Source organism: Plectropomus leopardus, chromosome 14, assembly GCF_026936395.1.
Source record: "Plectropomus leopardus strain MGB_pleo_1.0 chromosome 14, ASM2693639v1, whole genome shotgun sequence".
NCBI classification, from domain to species: domain Eukaryota; kingdom Metazoa; phylum Chordata; class Actinopteri; order Perciformes; family Serranidae; genus Plectropomus; species Plectropomus leopardus.
The window spans coordinates 5638803-5660951 of record NC_142189.1 but is presented as its reverse complement, the minus strand read 5'-3'; the positions used below and the strand labels follow the sequence as shown (position 1 = coordinate 5660951).

The following is a 22149-nucleotide window of genomic DNA, read 5'->3' as shown; positions in this document are numbered from 1 at the left end:
AAGTGATGATAGTAGTCAATAAACACAACATAAATTCACAATAATTTTCATGATTAGATAATTGTGTAGGTCCTTTATCAAAAAAAAAAAAAAAAACTACCTCCAACCTGTGGAATGTGAGGAATTACGACTTTTTCTGTTTTGTGCCGGTGTATTTTCAATAACTTTGACCTTTGGACTATTGGTTGGATAAAAACAAGACATTCAGACAGCCTGGACTTTTACAGTCCAGGGTGTCTTAGAATGTCTTAAATTGTAGAAGTACAAGTCCAACTGGGGACACGCAGTATAAACAACAATCACTCTTTATTCGTGGTTCAATATTAACATTGTCAGCTCAGTTTTACATCTAAAAATGGAAGATTTACAATGTTTATTTGTTAGATGTTAGTTAGAATATGTTTTTACAGCAATGTGTTATATGATATTGTGGTCGCCTGGAAGATGTGCTTTTGCACTTCTGCTTAGCCGATGCTATCTTGACTTTTTATGTAGGGAGCCATCATCAATACACGCCAATCACGCCGCCAAGCCAAAATCTCCAAGAAGAAACAACAACCATGCAGCTCGTGATGACCTGAAATCTGATGTCAAAATAAAGACCTCAAAAACATTAGATAGTGAAACATGTCACAATAAAGCAAAAGACAAACAACTAAAAAAAAATTCTTAGATTGTACAAAAACATCCCTTTGGTTATTGGGCTGTTTGAGAGAAACTCTACCTAGGTGAGGAATGAATGTGTTGAAAATATTTTATCCTCAAATTGTCACTTTTCTGTGCAGCAAGACAAGCTGTCATGTTGTTTTTCTTTGGTTGTTGGTGAAACATTTTAACCTTGTCTGATTTGAAAAGGTGTTCATAATACCAACAGGTCAGAAAACACAAAACACAGAAAACCAAGTCAGAGTTATTTATACAGCACATTTATAGAACAGAATCAGTCCACGGTGACATGATTATATCTGACATTTGTACACTTCCTTTTTGAAAATGGAAACGCTGCTTACGCAGAAAGCCGAGGGATAAAAGCTGAGTCACTTCAAGCGTTACATTAGAAACCGCCCGTCAGCTGACATCGTTTCTGACTTTCAAGTGTTAAACACAAACAGTCAGACTCTTATCTGCTGGTGCACATATTCGCAGCCTCGTACTGTAATATTCATGAGGAGGAGAAGAATGAGGGAAGCGGAGAGGAAGACTAAGAAGCCAAGAAGAGATAATGTCACTGAAACTGCTTTTTACCGAGACAAGCACAGATAGCATTGATGGCAAAAATGGCTGCAGCAGCCAGTGTAGTGCATATTCTCATCACCATCAGCAAGCCCCAGATGAGCGTTTACTGACACCGAATAACAAGAAGGAAAGATTATTACAACAGAGAGCGAGTGCAAAGCTGCATATGTTGTTTGGTGTTTGGAAGTTTTGAGGTAGAAGCCGTTAAACTGTCACACGAACTTAGCGAAAACAAAATAAGTCAGTCTGACAGTCTGTTGTTGTGAAATTTAAAAGTTAGGCATTCATTGGTGCTGCTTACTTGCTCATGGTGGGAAAATAATCTTAAAAACAACAGTTAAGATTTGTTTTGTGGACAGGGGGCCATTTTAACCAGAAGGAGTCATTTATCTAGAGTTCAAAAACTGGCTTTCTAAAATACATCTGCCTGTTACAATATGATATTCTACTCAGCAATAAATAATGGCAGCAATATTAAGCACAACAACATCTCTGGAAATGGGTAATATAGAGCAACCTTTAGAAGATTGTAAACAAGCCAGTAAATTAGGCAGATTAGCTGAATTGTGAATGTTGTCAGCCCATTACATGGCCGTTATCAGTTGCTGTTACTACCATCATAATGCTTCAGACTCGGCAAACTGCAACTGCCAGTTAGGCTTTAGCGGCATGTAATATTTCATACCTTCCTGATATTTCACCGCAGTGTAAAGTGAGTGTGCTACTTACTTTCAGCTTTTCACACTAGTAAATTCCCAAAAACCCACAAAATGTTGGGAAAAGTAATATTCTTACACCTTTTTTTTCCTCATTAAACAGAGAAATAAAACTGCACACCTTTTGAATTCAACGAGGCAGTTAAGCCTAGTCAGTCTTCTGTGAACAAGCAGAAAAACATTAAAACCATCTCATATATTAGTGCCTTTTAAAGTCTTACTGAACATGTTAGCAAGCAGACACAGAGCAAGCAGCATGGTGTTTGTCCAGGATGATTATATTCACTTTTCTTTTAGCTCTGCAGAGCTTTGCTGCAAAGCAGGTTGTGTTCTGGCTTTATTGTGACCGTTGAAGTGATTTCAGTGAATGAACCATATGTGTTCTGTAAAACCAAAACAAGAGTTCAAAAGAGGCTAAAAAGCCCCATTGATGATAACTATCACTCTTACTTTCACAATTTGCAGGCTGTAGGGTAGGGATTTTAAAAATATGCATATTTTTTTACTTTTACCTTTTACGTTAGTCTTTTTATTTCTTTTACATTTATTAATGCAGGTTTAATATCCAAATGTGGTTTCAAAACCTGCTGTTCACATGAGCTTGTGCGCTTCCTCGCCTCATTTATAACAGCATTGCTCCCTGCTGCAGATGAATGACATATCAGCTTCAGTTCATCTATGTCACTGATAAAATATATTGCAAATAGTTTTTTTTTATTTTTTTTTTTTTAGTGCAGATAGACCATATTATCTATAATAAATCAGTGTTGCATTATAATGGAAGATAGTGATCCAGGACTGGACTGTAAGAAACTGCTGCAGGATTGTGATCTGTGATGCTCATTGTTGGCATGCAGGATAGTAATCCATTATGTTCGAGTTATAGATCCACTGCAGCAGATAGTGAGGGTAAGCTGCAGCTGCAGTTTATAATCTTTGAATGTAGGACAAATGGAAAAGGAATAATTTGGGTAAAAAAGATTGAGGGGAGGAAGAGAATTTAAGAAAATTATGATAGAAAAGAAATATTAGGAAAGGACATTTTAAAAGCAAGAGACAATATGGGGGAGACAAAAATAAATGAGAAGGGAGGAAGAGAGGAGTAAAAGCATGACAGAGTGAGCCTCTGATTGTCTCGGCCCGTCTCTGCAGCCTCTCCTTTGTGTTGCCTCCCGACTTCCGTAACTTCATTAGGAGGGCGAGTCGGATGAGGCAGCAGTCAGAGGTTCATAAACAGCACATTAGATGTTTGATAAATTGCTTCATCACACTGAGGACATTAATCAATGAATTGTCAGCCAGTTGTCATTGGGAGCTGCTGTTGCCGTGGAGAGATGTTCAGGGTCAAAGAGGAATATTTTCTCAACATGCCTGCTGTTGTTTTCCATTTAACTCTAAATTCACTGGACTTCAGGCCTTTCAGGGCTCAGCAGCGTCAGTGTCACACAGAGAGGCTTTTTATTTAGTTTTGTGCAAAGTATAATAACAAATCATAAATACATAACTGCATCTCATCTACATGTGCCCATATGTTTTTCAAATTTTGCAGATGTTGATACTAGTGCTGCATGATTAATCCAATCGCAATTACAATTGCAATTTCAGGCTGTGCGATTACATAACCACATAAAAGGCTGCGATTTGCGTATTAATGGAGGAGGATATCCTGGATGTGGAAAGTCCACCTGCAGCCAAAGCCAAGAAGAAAGCCAGTTAATGGAAAAACTTACTTTTTTTTGCAAAATATTAAGTTATTTTGAAAACAGTACTGTAAAAACTTAAGGTTTTGTATTTTTCTTATTCTACTTAATATTTGTATGTTTTGAGTTAAGAAATGCACACTTAAAAACTATTATTATTCTCTGCATTTTCCTTGATAACCAAGAAGGTAGACTCATGATATCATTTATTTATTTATTTTATTGAAATCCCAAACGCAAATCACAATATTGTTCAGTATAATCACAATCGCACATTTTTCCCAAATCATGCAGCACTTATTGATACTCCAAAAGGAAATTTAACCTTTTTTTTATAACCCCCCCTAAGCTGCCATACCAGCAGTCCCTTCTGGACACAAATCAACAAATCTAAGACACACCTGTATATTTTTATATTTCACAGATCTACAATTTTTTGCCTAGTTGCAAAAGAAAAATGTTTTAAAAGTTTGCAGAAAGATTTTGGAAGCTGCATTACAGATGAGTGTCAACTATGCTACAGCCTCTTTTGAAACTGAGTCTCTCACTCACTCGTCAAATTCAAGTACAGCAATCATTAACTTCTCTGGCTGATTTTATTTCATGTAACTGACTTTGTAATTCAGGTTGCTTCACCCAGCCAAACAGTCCCTCCACATGTCGTCAATGAGAAATGATTGCGTAATTTCTATGAACTCTTTTTTCAAGGACTATTTGAGGTCCACAGACTCCATTTTGGGAAACAAATAAACTCCCAGACGCTAATTGGATAGCTTGCAAGTTGTTGTCAAACTTTATGTTGCATAGCAACCAGAGAGATGTTACGGTGCTTAACGACGACGCTTTCAGCTGCAGTTTGTGTTTGAGCACGAGAACAAAGCTGCGGGCTGATCACGGCCTCAACGGGGAGAGAGGGACGGAGGGAGGTTAGCCGTAGATGGGTGGAGAAGGACGAGGTGGTGGAGGGAGAAGAGTTGGAACGAGGGTGAGAAAAGGATTGAAGGAGAGAGTGGATGTAAGGGGGAGCACGATAAGGAGTTTGTCTGTGTGTGTTCACAGAATGAAAAGGAGGCTTCTTTCTAAAAATCGTTTCACTCCTTGAAAGTTTTTCTTTTCCTCGTGACAGACATCCTGCATTTAGCCAAATTATTTCTTTCTGTTGTGCTGAGAAAGAAAACAAAGTTCTGCCAGAACCAGAGCTTATTTTGGGACACAAAGAGCTTGAGAAAGAGAGGGGGGGTAAGAGACAATAGGTACAATAAAAGAAAATTTGCTTTGAATGTTTTCATCATTTATCATGTTTAAGTATTCATTTAAAAGCTGTCAGCATTTTAAATGTAGTTTTGGGATGCCCATATTGCACAGGGACATTAGCAGGATGGAGGAAAGATGCTGAAGCTTCCAGAACATTCTTCGTGGCTCAAACTCAAAAAGACACTGATGTTTTAAAGAGATATATGTTGAGAAGATATTCAGAAATTAACTTCAATCATCAATTTATCTTTTACTCCAAATATGCAGTGGTTTGGAGGATTTTGATGTGGAGAAGCATCACAATTTTTTTGTCCCAACAGTTTTTGCCCTAGGAGGCTGAAATTTGGTGTGTAGGTCAAGTTTGTGTTTGTGAAAATGTGTGTGTTTGTTAATGCCTATACACATTAAGGAGGCATCGCAGTGGGAGTGGCCTGTTCTCATTTCCAGGTCGTCAAATACAGATGCTTTGTTGTGACTCTTTGCCAGGCACGGTACCTGGATTTTTTTCACTGACTGTGCTAAGGAACGATACGTGGGGGTGCTAAGAAAATAGTTTCAGGAGGAGCAGCTAGCAACCGACTCTCATTCTATCTCACACCTGAAACATGCTGCATTCATGACCAGCGGGTGAGCAACCTCGCCATATTGCACGCTTTTGGTGTTCACACTGGCAGCGCTGTTGCTGCAACGCTGCTGCAGGGCTGCCTGCTGTTTTCAGTACTTTAGTTCCATAATCATAAGCAAATATTTCACTATTTATGGAGCCGTGCAAGGTCAGGCATTATTAACAACACGGTCCTGCAAACACTTTAAAGTAAACTGAAGGCATTCTGGCTTTTATTTTGAAATGGGAACAGGAAAAAGTTGAGTAAAACAGATATATTTGTATTTCCTCGTGTCTGTGACAGAGAAATTGAAACTGCAGTAAAAGGAGATATAAAGTCAGTGTGACCATTAAAACACCGTGTTCACAGTCTCTTCCTGCTGATGGCATGCGTCCCTCACAAAAACGGGCGTCACATTGTGGCTCAAGTTTTTCTTCAACAAGTCTGAGTCATTATGTGTTTCAGCTAGGTGTCAAATATTTGTGCCAAAGGATGCCCTGTGTGATGCTTTAAGACACCGAGGGCAATGACAAATTATCACTATTTGATGAAATAGGAATAAGAAACGGTTGGTGCATAACTTTTAAACAAATTCACTGACAGGCTTTAGATTTTGTAGAAATATTGAAATGTGGTCTTACTTCCTGTGCCTCTCTCAGAACAAACTTGAGGTTTCATTTGTTTTCTCTCAATTATCTATCAACCCAAAGGTTTTGTTTTCTAATTCATAATCAATATTGCCAATAAGACACTAGCGTGGCTGAATTTCAGCCTCCAGTTACATTTTTGGTTTTATTTTAGTCGCCAGGTTCAATTCATTGTCACCTGTCAATCAAAAGATATAGGTGGGACTAGGCATGCCAGATGCTTCTGTTGATTTTCTGTTGCTGTTGGTGGCACTCTTGTTTTTTTGCAAAGTCATGACTGCAATAAGTGCTCACTGTAGCCACTCAGTCAGACTTATGTATATCATTAGTGATAATAATATATATTTGTTTTGCACACGCACACACGCCGAGGGAGAGGGGAACTGATTGCAATAATGAGCAGCTGCTGAGCACATCCGGGGATGAAAAGGTGGAGAAGAGGAGGTGTGAAAAGAATAGGAAGGAAGGGTGATTTTTGGATTCTGTGATCTTTTATTTATTTTGAAACATAATAAAGTTGTGGAAGAGGAAGGAAAAGGAAAAGATGGGGTAAGATGAGATGGAGGAGGACAATAGCAGAGGAGTGATATGGGAAGCAGAGAGGATGGAGGCATCAGAAAAGGAGAGAAAATTGATGGCTTAGTAGAAAGAATTGAGGAAGAGAGAATAGGGAAGGAAACAAGGGAAGGATGAAGGAACAGAAGATCCAAAAGAGGACAATAAAATGGAGAGGTGGTACTGTCAATGAGTAGATGAAGAGGAAAGATGGGGAAATAGACAGTTAAAAAAGGAAACAGAAGAGGGAAAACTGATAGAGGAAGAGGTTTGGAGAATTTGAGAGAGAATCGAAGGATGGCGGAGGATGAGGCAGAGTAAAAGGAACAGAGGAGGATGGAGGGAGAGTGTGTTGCTTGTGGTTTTTAAAGCTACTGATTTCCCCAGGCTGAGGAGTGAGGCTGCTCCCCGAGGCTGTAACACACTCTGCTCTCATTAGTGTCCAGCGGTATCCGGTTGACAACACACACACACACTCGAGCAGCAAAGGTACATGTAGCAATGCCAGTGTGTATTTTTTATTACGGCTCTTTAATCTTTCCATGTACAGGCTGTGGAAATGAGTTTCCTCTTGGGGGGACAATAAAGTATCTAAATGCATGCACACACAACCAGTCATACACACGTGCAGATGAGATCACACATAGACATGAACACACAAAAACAGTTCTCCCACAGTAACAAGGCAATACTGTGGCAGCTCCAGTAAATACTCATAAGTAATAACGCTCTCATCATCCACCTGGCTCACTGTGTGCTGTATCAGACTCATTCAGCAGCGACTGTGGGAGGCAGCTGTGATGTGTAACAGTGAGAGTAGATCTCAGAGTCAGTAATATATACATAGATGGCAGTGGACGAGGTTTGTCTTGATTTAAAAGGTTCTGGAAGCTTGAAAACCGTCCAGAAACCGTTAATGTGACGCTGCATCAGACTTGCAGCAGCCAGATAGAGGTCAATACTCCTTGTGGTTTTTGTAAAAGATAAAAAGGCAACCAAGTCGTTTGTTACATTGACTGACAATCTGGAGAATATAAAAAGTGTAACTCGGGAGCAATTTGTGGAATTGTCAGAGCAGCACAATTTTCTGATCGCTGATCAACAACAAGGACATGCCACTTGGCAAAGTTTACTGAATCTGCAACACGTTCTCACTCTGAACTCGTCATGTGGTGCCGCTCTGTCAGGACCTTCCGCATCTACCGATGACGTCTTAGGTATCCTTCTGCGTCAGCTGTTTGCACTCGGGGATACCGTTACAGTGATGTCAGGGGGGTGATGCAGCCCGTTACTGTGATGTCACAGCATGCAGAAAGCAGCATGGTCCTTATGTTTACACAACAGTGCAGACTGTCACGATGGGTTAGGCAACAAAGTGCCGGACAGTTAGGTTTAGACAAAAGAGGCGCATGGTAAGGTGCAGGAAAAACACACAAACACACACGGGAAACCGGTGTAGCCGGTGTATCCGGTCCCTCCTGGCTCTCCACCAGCATGCAATAACAACTTGTCATTCTCAAGTAACTGTAGATTGCAGAATGTAATGTCTGTCGAGTAATGACACTGTTTGCATTTAGATTAGTTATAAGCCTCGCTTTAACTCTGAAATTGTGTCTGACACCAGGTATTGTAAAATGAAGGTTCAATTTACAGCACGAAGGAAGACCATCAACTATTGCACAACATAAACAGGAAGAGGATAGCGCTTTAATTTCTCCGCTCAGCTTTTTGGTAGTAATCCCCAGTTACCACAGACTAATTATGTAAGTTCTTTGTAGTTACTATTCTCAGTAGCGGAAGTAGCAGACGGACGATGGAGCAACCAAAGTAAATTTGGTAGTTGCTAAGCTCTGAGGAAATTGGAAAAGCAATCTGGTTGCCTTTGCAGAAGCGGAGCCAAAACTAAAACCACTTGCAAATGCTGGGGATGGAAATCTGAGATGTTGTCTGTTAAATTGTTCCAACAATATATTGAGTAAAGAAATATCCATCTACATTCAGTCTCTTCTCATGTACTTAGCTTTTATGGGGTTCTTACGTGGTTTCGTTTCTGTTGAAAGTTACCTGTTTCTATAAAAACTTGAATAAATTGCCTTCTGGGGATGAAAAAAAAACAGCTTGAGGAACAGATGACCAGATACCATCAGCTTTTTAGTCTAAATTATCAATTAATGATTCTGCTTCAGCTCAAAGAAAATTCACTCACCAGCTTTCTTTTTTTTTGTTTTTGCCAAAATGGTGAGCTGATTAATTTCTTAATCCATTATTCATGCTTGGTTCTGAGAAAGGGATTTTGGTCTGGCCTTTTATTCACACAGCAATATGTTCTGGCCCAGCAAGCAGTACGTCAGCGGTGAACAGGAGGAACTGAGCCTCCAACCACATATGAGTGTGGCTGCATTACAAGATCCGGTAATAAGAATCAGTGCAGGGCTGTTTTGATGTGGAATACATTAGAGGAGGAATTTATTAAGAGTGCAGGTTAAATGAAGAGGGATGAAAGGCAATTTTAACCAGAGAGATTCTTGTAAAGTGACTTAAAGCAGCGCTGCTTTTCAGGACCATCTGAGGACTCAGATATCATCCTTTGAAAATGACACATCACCTCATACAAAAGTATCTTCTCTCCTTTTTTTGACATTATTATGTACCAAACAGGATGTACGGTCTTTCTAACAAACATAAAGATAAGATCTTTTTTAACTTTTGGACACAGCCACGCGCTGTATCAGCCTACTTTCAGTCTTTAGGCTAACTGACTGCAACTTATTCTTTTAACAGAACTATAAATCAGTTTGATTTTATTCAGCTTTATTGTTACTTTACTATACATTTGTGTGCAGAGCAGAATGAGAGAGGTGCTTATTTTGGATCTCAGCAGCAAAATGCAAAAATAAATATGATTGTGAAAAACATTGGGCCTCATTCACAAACACTGCAAACACACAAATCTGTGCTTAAACTGTGCATAAGAACAATTAATCAGAAATCTGGGATTCATTAATATTTTCTTACCTAAATTTGTACTCAAACAAATTGAGAACTGCCTCAGACTGTGCGTACGCACAAATGATGAAGGCTAGGCTTTCTTAGAAGATGTAAAAACACATCTTTTACTAAATGTATAACTGTTATTTTAAAAAGAGGCAATAATAGATAATATTCAAAACCGTTAATTTACTAATTAATTGATCAAATAACTATGGAATCAACACAATCAACACCCTAACCCACATCAAGAAAATGTTTCCATTGTACATTTCTGCAAACCACAAATGTGTTACATTTGTATGTGTCATATGTATAAAATTAGCATTTCTGAATTATTATGTGTTGACTTTGTGGAGGCGAGGGTGATGTGTTTTGTTAAGTCATCGCTGTGTTTCCATCACTGCTTTTTTGATACTAAACAGGAGTGTGTTGTAACAGCTTGTCTGTGTTTTTCTAGCCGGGATTATTTGCACAAAAGCTTTTTTTTGGGGGGTTATTTTTTAACCGAGACTTTATTGCTTTTCCTGCCAGGATTGTGCCTCCCACAAAACATGCCAAAACATGATCAAATGTAGCAAATGTAATGTAGCTGTGGTATGCAGAAACATGGTGATGTCAAATGACTTCTGCTGGTTAGTTGTCAATAACAGCATTGAGCTGAGTTTTTAGTATGAGAGCCTTGTTTTTGTGGCACATTTTATTAGTAGCTATTATTTATTTTTTCACTACTGCAACTATATTTTTGTTTTCTTATAAATCCATGTGTGCACTTGTATTTGCATAACACAAACTATCTACTATTTATCGAATTTTGAAGGACCATTCTGCACACATTGGCATATTCATCATTTACAAAAAAGAGATTTTTGCAAACTCACGGGTGATCTGAAGCTCATATAAGAAATAACTTTATTTACCCCGAGGGAAACAACTGCCCATATGTTGCAAAGACCAGATGCAGCAGCATAATTAATACATCAATTGTTTTAATTAATGGTCTCATTAGTGGTTATGATTAATATCATGCTCATCATGTTGGGTATTTGAGGAGGATCAAGTTCCTCTTGTTGAGAACAGAATGAGCTCCAGTAAACTTCTGTATTGCTTTTTTTCTACTGTGAACACATCGAGAAGCTTTCATTAATCAGTCATCAGTTCATGTCTAAAACTGGACAAATTAAAACTGTGCCTGACATACTGCACAGTAACTATCTGGAGTCTGGAGTACTACAATTATTAAATAGGGTGCTTCAAATGCTAATAGTAGTGTTTCTAATACAATCAGGACCATTAATGCTGCTGCCGGTGGATCAGTGTCACAGCAGCTGTAGAACTGTCTCCACCCACTCAGTTTTCAGAGATAATGGCCTGGCGGGGGCACACACACACACACACACACACACACACACACACACACACACACACACACACACACACACACAGAGCTAAAAGTATCAGCCTGAGATGCCTCTTACCGGACTGATGTGTGATGAGCTGCAATGCGAGATAAAGCAATACAAGGGAACACATCCCGCCCCCCCACCCACATGCAATTTCTTTTTCTGCTGATTGGGGGCTTACAGGCAGCATTCAGTGTCGTCTCCACATTTGTCAGGATGTTGACTATGAATTGATCCTCATGTAGCCAAATAAAAGGAAAATATAATAATAAATAAAAGTAGGCGTCCCTCTTAGTGGTAAATGAACAAGAAAAGCAGCGATCAGACCTTCAAGCCTCTTCTTTTTCTATGTGGTTTCATCCCTTTAAACTGCCCATGTTGTGAAGAATACACATGGGACTACACAGCGTGATTTCCGTGGATTCAAAGCAGTATTACACTGTGTCACCAGGGGTTCAAATGATACGCCGATAACAAACCTTTGGCAGCAATATTTAGTAGAGAAGAAATGTACATCTGCTGTATGATCTGCCACAGCTACAAGAGCATGGGGTCATGATACAACCAGTATGTTAATATGTTCAATGAAAGATCTGAGAAATATGAGGCATATCTTTATGCCTCCGTGCCGACTATAGGCAGAGCGGGAAGCATTGTGTTATTGGGTTGTCCATCCATCCCATTCTTCTAACCAAAATATCTAGAAATTAGAAATTTCTTCATATATGGTACAAACGCCTACTTGGACTCGAATATGATCTGATTAGATTTCTGTAGTATAAGGTAAAGACCACTGAGACCTGGTCTTTCTCATTGTTGTGAATGCAATATTTTAAGAACACCCTTAGGAAATCTCTTTAAATTTTGCACAGATGTTCAGCTGGACTCAACAATGAACTGATCAGAATTTCGTGGTCAACGGTCAATGTGACCTTGTCCTTTGCCTTGTTGTGAATATCTGAGAGAGTTGCCTCAATTTTGGTACAAACATCCACTTGGACTTGTTATTAAATGATTATATTTTAGTGGTCAGTAGTCAAGGTCAGTGTGACCTTTCATCCATCTTATTTTCCTAAATGAGAAATCAAGAACACCTCGAGGGAATTTATTCAATATTAATTTCAGTATCAGTTGCAGACAGCTGTGACTATTGGTATTGAAAATTGAAATATTTTAGCGCTGCTTAGGAGGAGACTAGTAGTAAGCAGTGACAGTGCGCAATTGCATTTCGCCATTTAAGGTGCTGAAATTAGCGCATTCAAATGGATATTGTGTTCCCATCAATGCCAGTCGGAGCTGGAGACAATAAAAATCTATGATCACTATAAAGTCATTTGACCCGAGTGTGAATGCTGATCATACAGATTCTCATTGCATTAAAAAGCCAGATGTTAGTGGGTGTTAGTGGGTTTTTGAAGAGTGGGAATGAGGCTATAAAAATGTTGAAGGAAGGAGGTTAACCTGGGTGATTAGGACAGTTACAGTAAAACTGAATTGGACCCTACTGATAACCTTATTGTTCACCTTGAAGCTTAGCATGCTACACCCAGTCGCCTCGCTTTGGCAGCTTTTTCTCATTGCATGGACCGAGGCAACAAACCAAGAATAGACTCATACTGTATATGCTAGTATGTCTGTGTTATTTCAGTACATAACAGTGGGTACACGGGGCATTTTGTGCGTCATATTCAGTGTGTAATAGTGTATAAACATGTAACCCCTGTGAGCAGTCAGGCAGAACAATATGAGCAGCGGTCCCGCTTGTGGGTGAGTAATCAGCAGCATTACAAAGCCTGACGACAAGGGTCACGGTACTGCTGTATCCATCTCCACCCAGCCAATTGTAGCAGTCCTCGCTGTGACTTTTAACCCTGCTGTAAGTGTCACACTCAGCCACCACAACCGCTGCCACCTCCTCCACCAACCCCCTGGCTCGTGTGACCGCGTCCACATCCAGGCAGCTAATTGGCGAGGAGCTTCGGCTCTCTGGGGAGCTCGTTCCAGACGAGTCCTGCTGCCTGAGTCACTGTTGGATGTTTCGGAGAGAAAGGGGCCCTGGGGGGGGTGGGGTGCAGAGGAGGGATTGTCGAGATGATGATCCACTCACTCACACACTCGCAGTGACACACACACTCTGTCGGCATTTTGCGACAGCATGCCGGATACGTCTATTACTCAGTGTGTTGTGACAGCTGGTGGACAGTGTGGACGGCTCCAAAAAATGCTGAGCTGATGGTTGTGGCAGGTTTGACACAGATTTGAGTCCTGATTAGCCCAGATTTTACTTTTTTTGTGCCTGTTACAGCCAGAGTGCAGAGATCTCTTCAGGGGAAAGTGGCATAAAAGCACCATTATATTCGAAACTTCTTTATGTGATGTTGTTTTCTCTTACTTGCTCTATTTTTGTATTTTATGACTCACCTTATGCTGTTGAAAAATAGTGATAAGGCTTTCTTGGAGTTTATTTGAAAAAGGCAGTTTTTTCTATTTTTCCACATTTTTTTAAACAAACATTTATTTAGCTATATAACTATGTCTCATATGTCCGCGCTGCAGTGGGCTGTCGGACATGTCCGCGCACTGGAGCGGGCTGTGGGACATTGTCCATGCGTTGGAGCGGGCTGTCCCACATGTCCGTGCTGGAGCAGGCTGTGGACATGTCCACACACTGGAGCTGGCATTCGGATATAATATCAGAATGAGAATATCATGTTATTTTCACAATTTTAATTCATCTTACACAGTTAAGCCATTATTTCCCCTTTCATGGTCTTTTTATTTTATCCTGAATTGTGCAGTAATTTGAAAAGTCTGTGTAAATGTCAGAGCTATTAATTAATCATCAATAATCGGTCTGATGATCCATGATGGTAATTGTGGTATCACCTTGAAGATGGTTTACAGCGGGGGTATTCAACTCATTATTATTATTTATTAAACTTTGCAGCATTATATAAAAATGAAAAGCTCCATCTTACACGAACTTCAGGTAAATTTAAGCAGATTGTGCTGATAATAGGCCAACCTCTCCTGACTGCAGGACTTCAACTTCTGTTAAACTTCTGTGCTGTTGATAACTTTATTTGGAAATTAGACACTTTTGAGTAGGCCTATTTCTCCTATAGCTGCCAAAAGCCTGCGAACATTCCCAGTTTGGGAAAGGGTGAAAAAAAGGTAATGTGCTTGAGGCCCCAGGCCCTTAAAACATTACATCTGCCCCTGGTAATAATAATGAGAGTAATTCATCCGATGACAATGACAACATTAGAACACTTGACTTTAGGGGTCTTCATCAAATATGTTTTTACAATATCATGGGAACCTTTTGCTTTTTTTATGTTTGTAAGAGCACGAGAGTTAATTAAAGTTAAATTATAGGCATGCAAAAAGAGGGAAAAAGCATGGTGAACCCAACAATTTCTGTCTTTGATTTTCACATACAAAGGGTTAACATACTTTAGAGAACTGTGACATATTACCATAAAAAGTTTGATTTTATAGTCAAAATATTGCAAATGGCTGCGCCCCATGGGTGAAAAGGTGAATTATTGTCTAGTTTTCTAGCAAAGCTACATGAATGTAAAGTTTGATTGCAGTGCCACATCTTGCCTGAAGTAAAAATCACACTAACCACAGTGATGTTCAGCGTTTCTTCTCCACTTTAAGGGTAAAACAGTGGGCAACATCCAGTACAGATTAGTTTCTCTTGATATAACTCAGCAAAGTTTGATGACATATGACACATTGGATGATGTTTATAATTATGACCCTTTTATTATTGTCAGAACAACTGTGTCGTTGCCCAGGAGACGCTCACAAGTGTAAACACGCGTTCATCTGCTATGGGTGATTAGCATGGGGAATTTATGCTGGCAGTTGATAAGTCAAGTATCCAGGTGGCTGCAGTTGGCTTGTAATCAGTGAAGGAAAGGAGATCAATTTGAGTGGGTCAGCGCTTCAAGCTCCACAAGATTTTGGTTTATTTTGCAAGAACTTAACATCTCCCTTATTAAACTATTTTATTTAACTAAAATCCAAGAAAAACCCAACATGTTAAACACATGCTGTTTGATCGGCAGCATGAAATGTCACAAGTGCAACACACTTTTAAATGTCAGTTGTTTTTTTCTCCCAGCAGTGTTCACTTTGACTGACAGCTCTCAAAAAAAAACCTGCCAAACCTCCAACAGCTAAACTAGACGAATAAAGCCAGCTATTAGACAACCGACCTCTTAATGCAGTTTGCTCATAGTTTACATGCCGCCACCTGCATTTTCCTTCTCATCACTTTATTTTTGAATTACATTACACTTCACTCTACTGAGGTTTCTTTTCATCACAGCATTAATTACCTCGAGGGTGCAACATCACTCGCTGTGAGTCAAAGTTTTTAGAAAGCATTTCTTTTATGTTGCCGTGATTTTATGCCTCCGCACTGACGGCAGCCGTAGCCTGGGGTAATACGGTTTTAGGTTGTCCATCCATCTAATTTTTATGAACATGAAAAGTCAAAATGCCTCAATGAAATGTTTCCCAAATTTGGCACGAATGCCCACTCGGACTCACAAATAAATTGATTGGATTTTGATGGTCAAAGGTCACTCTGACCTTGTGTCTGTCTTATTCTCAAGAACACCTTGAGGCACTTTCCTTAAATTTGGCACAAACTTTATTTGAACTCAAGAATGAACTGATAAGATTTCGGTGGTCATAGTCACTATGACCTTGCATCCATATCATTCTTATCTATGGGATGTCTCAGGAAAGCTTTGCTGTTACATTGCATCAGTCCCATTCTCATAAATGTGATATCTTAGAAACATTTTGAGGAATTTCTTTATCTTTGGCACAAACATCCACTTAAACTTTAGAATGAATTGATTAGATATTGGTGGTCAGCGACTACTGTGGTCTTTGGTCCATCTCATTTTTCTCTATGGAAAAATTCAAGAAAGTTTTGAAGGAATTTCTCAGAATTTTGCACAAACATCTGCGTAAATTCTAGAATAAGCTGATTAGATATTGGTGGTTAAAGGTCACTGTGGCCTTGTGTCCATCTCATTTTCATATATCCGTCTCAAGGAAATTTTGAGGAATTTCTTTAAATTTGGTACAAACATAAATTTACACTAAACATTGAAGTGATTAGATTTTGGTGGTTGAAGGTCAAGCGTTTTGAGCCATAACACAAGAATTTATAGGCTTTTTATGATGACATTTCACAAAAATGCCTTCTAGCATAACATTATAAAGTCACAACACCTTATACCCAAAAGGTCTGGCCATTACTCAGCGCCATAACAGTTCTTCAGATACTGAATTGGTGACAGTAATTTTTGGTGTCCATCCTGAAGTGTGCTGAATGTATAGATCATCTGTTGGTTGAAGATGTGTGTGATGCATCCATGTTTTAGGAGTTGTAGCTTCTTTGCAGCAACATCCAAATCTGAGGCATTGTCTGCTGTCATAGCTACATGTGAGTCTCGATAGACATGGATGTAAAGGTAACCGATTGGCGGGGGCATACAACCGTGAGGCAGTAATTTGACTTACATTCTCTTTCCACTTGGATTATGTTGCATCTGAAGTCGATGAAATCGCCCTAACTGTACCTGTATTTGCCACTTCGTATAAGGTGTGATTGTGCACATGGTGAAATCAGCAGTCTTGTTGCTAAGGCCTTGGCCAGGTAAAACTGTTGCTAAGGAAAGGAAAGGAGAGTAGGTGTGAGCTTTATGCATAGACGCAGATGATTTATGTTTATTGTTTTATTGTCAACGTTATGTCCCTGCAGCTAATCTGCTCTGTCCTGTAATTAATTAATGTCCCTCTTTTCTCCTAATATTCTAACATTACATAAACTAAGCTGACAGTGGATATGATGTGATGTGTTGGTCCACAGCAGAGGATGCTGCTGTCATCACAGCCCAATAAAATTAGATTTTATTTTCAGACTTCTTAGTCAGATTTTCTCTCTCAATTAGCACATCCCAGCTACCGTACCTTCAGTTCTCCTACCCGCATGTTGTTTTCTGTGGTCTTGTAGCTGTCACAATAGATGAAAACAAACATTCGTGAAAGTATAAAAATATGGCTTTATAAGGATAATATTAAAAATACATTATTTAGTGAGCTTTAGCTGGAGAAACTGTCCATATACAAACAAAAGCCCTCCGAATTGACTTGATATACTTGAATTGTTCTACTTACCAGACTGAGACGTCCAATTTGTGTGAAGGCCTCAGAATTTTACAAAGTATCCTCTAACAACATGTGAAACCGCCTTTCCTACGGCAGCATTTGTGAGGCTGCATCAGATAATTTCTGTAACTTTCAGGAACAATCAATCTGGCAATCAGGTTTACTTTACATTACCTTTGTCAAAAGATGAGACAGTCTGTAAATAGGAAACTGTTACCCTGTGGTGGGGGCTTTTTTAAACTTTTGGTCACAATAAAAGAGAGATTGATGAATTTTATATCCCCAAACAATGTAATTCTTTATAGTTTTGTTGCAATTTTGTAAAGCTACAACTAACAGCTATTTGTGGTTGATCTGGTGTGTCTTTGGTTTATACATTATCAGAAAATTGTGAAGAATATCCATCACTATCCATCATAAAATGCCTAAAACAACAAATGATGCCTCTTAAAAAAAAATGTGTCTGACCAACAGTCCAAAACTCAGAGATATTCAGTTTATTAGACAAAGAAAAGCAACAAATCCTCACAGTTGATAAACTTCATCATATATTCTGAAACAAATGACTTAAACATATGATCGATTATCCAAAAAAAGATGCTGTTTAATTGTCTCCCTCAGTTTTTTTCGAAATGTTTACCTGATATAAATAACTGGACACTGGTTATTTAAGTCTGGCCCTTGTTAGTTTTACTTGAGGTGTAATTTTTATCAAACCATTGCTGTGTCAGTAATTAAATCTCTTGTGTCTGCAGGTAAAGGCGACGTGTTTGGTGACGTCTTTTGGAAAGAAACCACCCTGGCTCATGCCTGCGCTAACGTCAGAGCGTTAACGTACTGCGACCTCCACGTCATTAAGAGGGAAGCCCTGCTCAAGGTGCTGGAGTTTTACACGGCCTTCGCCAACTCCTTCTCCCGCAACCTCATCCTCACCTGCAACCTGCGCAAGCGGGTAAGGTACCTCACTCTGTGGACACAGACACATACAAATACAAAGACCTCAAATTTACGTAAATGACTATGAAAGCCAAACATAAACCATTTTAAGCATTCCTGATCATGCGTCTTACACAAAACTTATTCACAAATCACATAATTTTTAGCCTGATTTTCTCAATTGCAGTATGGTTATCGCTACATTATTCACCGTGATATTGCCTTCTTGCTAGTTGTTTTCTATGTTGGACAAGTAGATCTTTAATTTTCAGCCAACACTTATATTGCATTAGCTCACATACAGTCAGCCTATTAAGGATGTTTACTGAGAATTGAAATCAATATCGAGAATTTAGACAATTTGCTGGTTTAATAGTGAAACAACAGCACAGGGCTCACAGCCCTACTAGCCTATACAAAGATGATACAGTGTCTACAGTCAAAAGAGCTGAAGATTTCCACAGCGTAAACTGTTTCTGAGTCCTTTATTGTCCTTTATCAACATGCATTATCACGGTTATGCCATAATATCCACGTACAAAAGGGGGAAAAATGTGTTTAGTTGCCTGATAGAGTGTCCTGTTTCTGTGTGTGACTATTGAGTCGGATGGAGGCCTAGCTGGGTTTCCAGGTTAAGCTTTTGCTGACTAGCTTAAGTCGTCTAATTTATGAGCTGCTAATTTGTGGTGACTATTTTTTTTTTTTTTTTTTACAGTTTAATCAAAACTGGCTGGGTGTGTCATTTAACTGAAATTTCACTATAAAAATGTTGATGTAAAACCAGATGTAAACTCTAGTAGCAGGAGAAATTTTAGTGAATGTAGCCAGCTAGCAGTTAGTCTTCAGCTGAGCTTGTTGTCGTACAGTAATTCCTAACTGGACCTGATGCAAACAAGTGAACGTTGGATTTTTTCAGTTGTCCTAAATTGCTACTTGCTTCATGCACCTCCAATTCATTTTCAGAGCAACAACAAGCCGTTGATTAGGTTTAATCAGAGCATGATTTGCTCTCTAAATGTTGTTGTTTATGGTATGTCTGGATAAGTTTTAGTATTCGATCCGCAAGAGTTTACTCGAGGAGGCGTTAAAGGCTGTGTCTGTATTTTGACTGCTGTAAATTAATAATTGAAAGTTCTCTCATTATGTCCAGAATACTCTATTATATCATTTAGCTTGTGTCAGCCATTTTATTTGTTTGCATTTATTTACACCACTTTGCCCAAAATACCAAAAAAAAATATTAAAATACTGACATTAAAATTAATGGCAGTGCCATCCGACACCTGAGAACGATGATTCACAATTTAGGGCTTATTCAGCCTTTTTGTAAACTACTTGGCTCTCAACTCAATAGTGAGCAAATGAGCAAATGATTTTTGATACAGTGTTGAAGAAACACACAATAGATTCATGTTGTGGCCATCAGTTTTGATTATTTCAGCCAGAGGTTTTGTAGAAATCCTTTTTTCCCCTGGTTGTTTGTTTTTGGTGGGTGACTCTATATATTTTAATGTCTATGAGCCCTCAGGTGTTGTTGTTGTTGTTGTTGTTGTTGTTGTTGTTGTTGTTGTTGTTGTTGTTGTTGTTGTGAAGGAAAAGCCATTCAGAGAAAGAGTTGTTTATTCAGTTGGGGGAAAAATGCTGCACTAAAACTGTTGAATTTAACCCCAAAATCCAAAAGTGAGCTGATGTAAACTGTCTTTGCAGAGTGTGATATTTATTCTGAATCCATCATTGGAGGCACCCTGTGATTGTGTGTTTTCTACTGAGCTGCACTTTGGGAGTTAGAGTTGACTTCTCTCCTTCAGTGTTCATTTCCACAGGCTTGTTGTACCTTTGACTTTCTATCAAAGAACCCCGATATTTTCTAAGACAGTTGTTCATCTTTTGGATAAAGTTACATTTTCATACAAACCTGGAAGAGCTTGAACTGTCAGTCACCCAACAGTGTGTATGAGAAAATGAACCAGACTTCATTAGTGAGGACTGAGATGTCTGATGGGAAATCTGAGAGGAAAATCAGGGATTGAGGGGTTGAAATGTGTGAGGGAGAAATTACTTTTTTGATTTACTAAGGTTTTTAGTGATTTTTTCATGTGTATGAGAACAGTAGAATATACAAATACAGGCTCGAGCACACCAACAATAATCACTTAAATCTTTTGTTTACTTGTCCTTATGTTTGTTTTTCATCTTTTATTCTTCCGCTCAATAGGTGTTTTTCTCAGCGTGTGTCGAACGTGATAAATTATACATACCGGTGGACTCATTATGTCCTGTGCCCTTTTGACGCCCTTACTGACATCTTAGCAGGCAGTCTCTTCGCTCTGAGCTGTGTGTTTGTTTGTCTGCGTTTTAAGTTCAAAGTTTATGGATTATAATTTATTAATGGATATATTGCTTAGCACTGCATCTTGGTCTGCATGACCTTATGCGTGCATATTCCATAATTTTACTTTATTCTAAGCTTCTGTTGTTCCTTGCTTTAACTTTTGAGTATTTTTCCAAGTCTTTCTACCATAATATATGTGTTCATGCAATGTATTATGTCTCTGTGAGCACGAGTTAACACTTTAATGTCCAAATCTATTAATGGAGAAAATTGGTTCTTCATTCAAATGTGCAAAACCACTGACTCCGCATAGACATTGATTTGAGCCTGGCCCCATCTCTTCAGTAACAGCAGATATTAATTGAAATGAAACGCATATGAATATATATTGATTGCGGTTTTCTAAAGAAATTATACAAATGCAGGCTGCAGAGATCCGTCCACGTCAGAAGGAAGGGATGGCTGATCGATCTCTCTGTACTGTTAATGCTCTCCATGCGCACAAGTTTAACAGACTCGAGCTGCTTTGTCAATCATTTCATTTCTGGAAATTGGATTTTCAAAATAGATTTTTCATAGTGGATCTGTGGCGGACATTTTTTTCTGTGTTTGTCTTAGCTAATAACTCACTTTTGAGTTCCCAAAAGCAAAGCAAGCAATAAAAGTTTGGACTGGAAAGGTTTATACTAGCTTTTTTTGTGACATGTTTTTAAATTAGATCTATAAATGCAATGGAATGTGGCATTTGTCCATTAAAGGGACAATTCAGATTTCTTGAAGTGAGGTTGTTTTCAGGTACTCGTGCTGCATTCAAGTGATGTCGGAGGATCGTAGTTTCCGGGTTGGAAAGTTGTTCTTCCAACTCCATTGTGTTATGTGCTTTTAAGGTTGCAGTGTAATTCTAAGAGTGTTTATATAAAGGGTTTATAGCTTTTTCCAGTTTATTTATATTTTTATATATTATTTTATTTTTTTATACATTATATATTATATTTTTATATTAAATCTAGGTCACTCTACATGGACAGCAGTTAACATTTGTACCATATTACACTTCAAATGTGATCAAATATTGATGTCTAATACGTGAATCAGTAAAAACGTTTTTTACCATTGACCAAACATTGACCTTTGCCTGCCGTGTTTATGCATTTATGACGTCAAGTCAGCAACTCGTGTTATAAAATAACGTTGTTATCAATGTTATTATACTGTCCTGGCATGTTTTTTAGTTAAAAGTTTGCTTGCTTGCTACAGCTAATAGATAAATATACTAAAATGTGCAACTACTAAAAGTGAATGATAGCTACTAGGAACATAATAACAAAATATATAATTCTTTTACCATCAATTGTTGGCACTGTTTCCATGCTTTCCACCATTTCTGCTGACCTGAAATGTCACACAAACGTCACAACTCAACAGTTTTCCACTCATAATGTTGCGAGATGTCATGAGAGCAGTTTTCTGGGACAGAGACTTTTTTCAAACAGTGTTAATTTCTTTATATTTGTGTTTATGAAAAATGCCATTTTAGGGTTGCAATGTTTGAAATATTGAAAATTGGGTCCAATTT

General features: G+C 38.6%; 1 protein-coding gene across 4 annotated transcripts in view; it reads left to right on the top strand.

The window, feature by feature from the left end:
- The window catches only part of kcnh5b (potassium voltage-gated channel, subfamily H (eag-related), member 5b), a 187471-nt gene that overhangs the window by 127712 nt on the left and 37610 nt on the right, over positions 1 to 22149 (top strand). For all 4 annotated transcript variants that reach the window (XM_088087523.1, XM_088087522.1, XM_088087521.1 and 1 more), the window contains one exon: positions 18061 to 18257. In XM_088087523.1, the coding sequence (XP_087943649.1) occupies positions 18061 to 18257 (197 nt within the window). The remainder of the gene's footprint in view (positions 1 to 18060; positions 18258 to 22149) is intronic.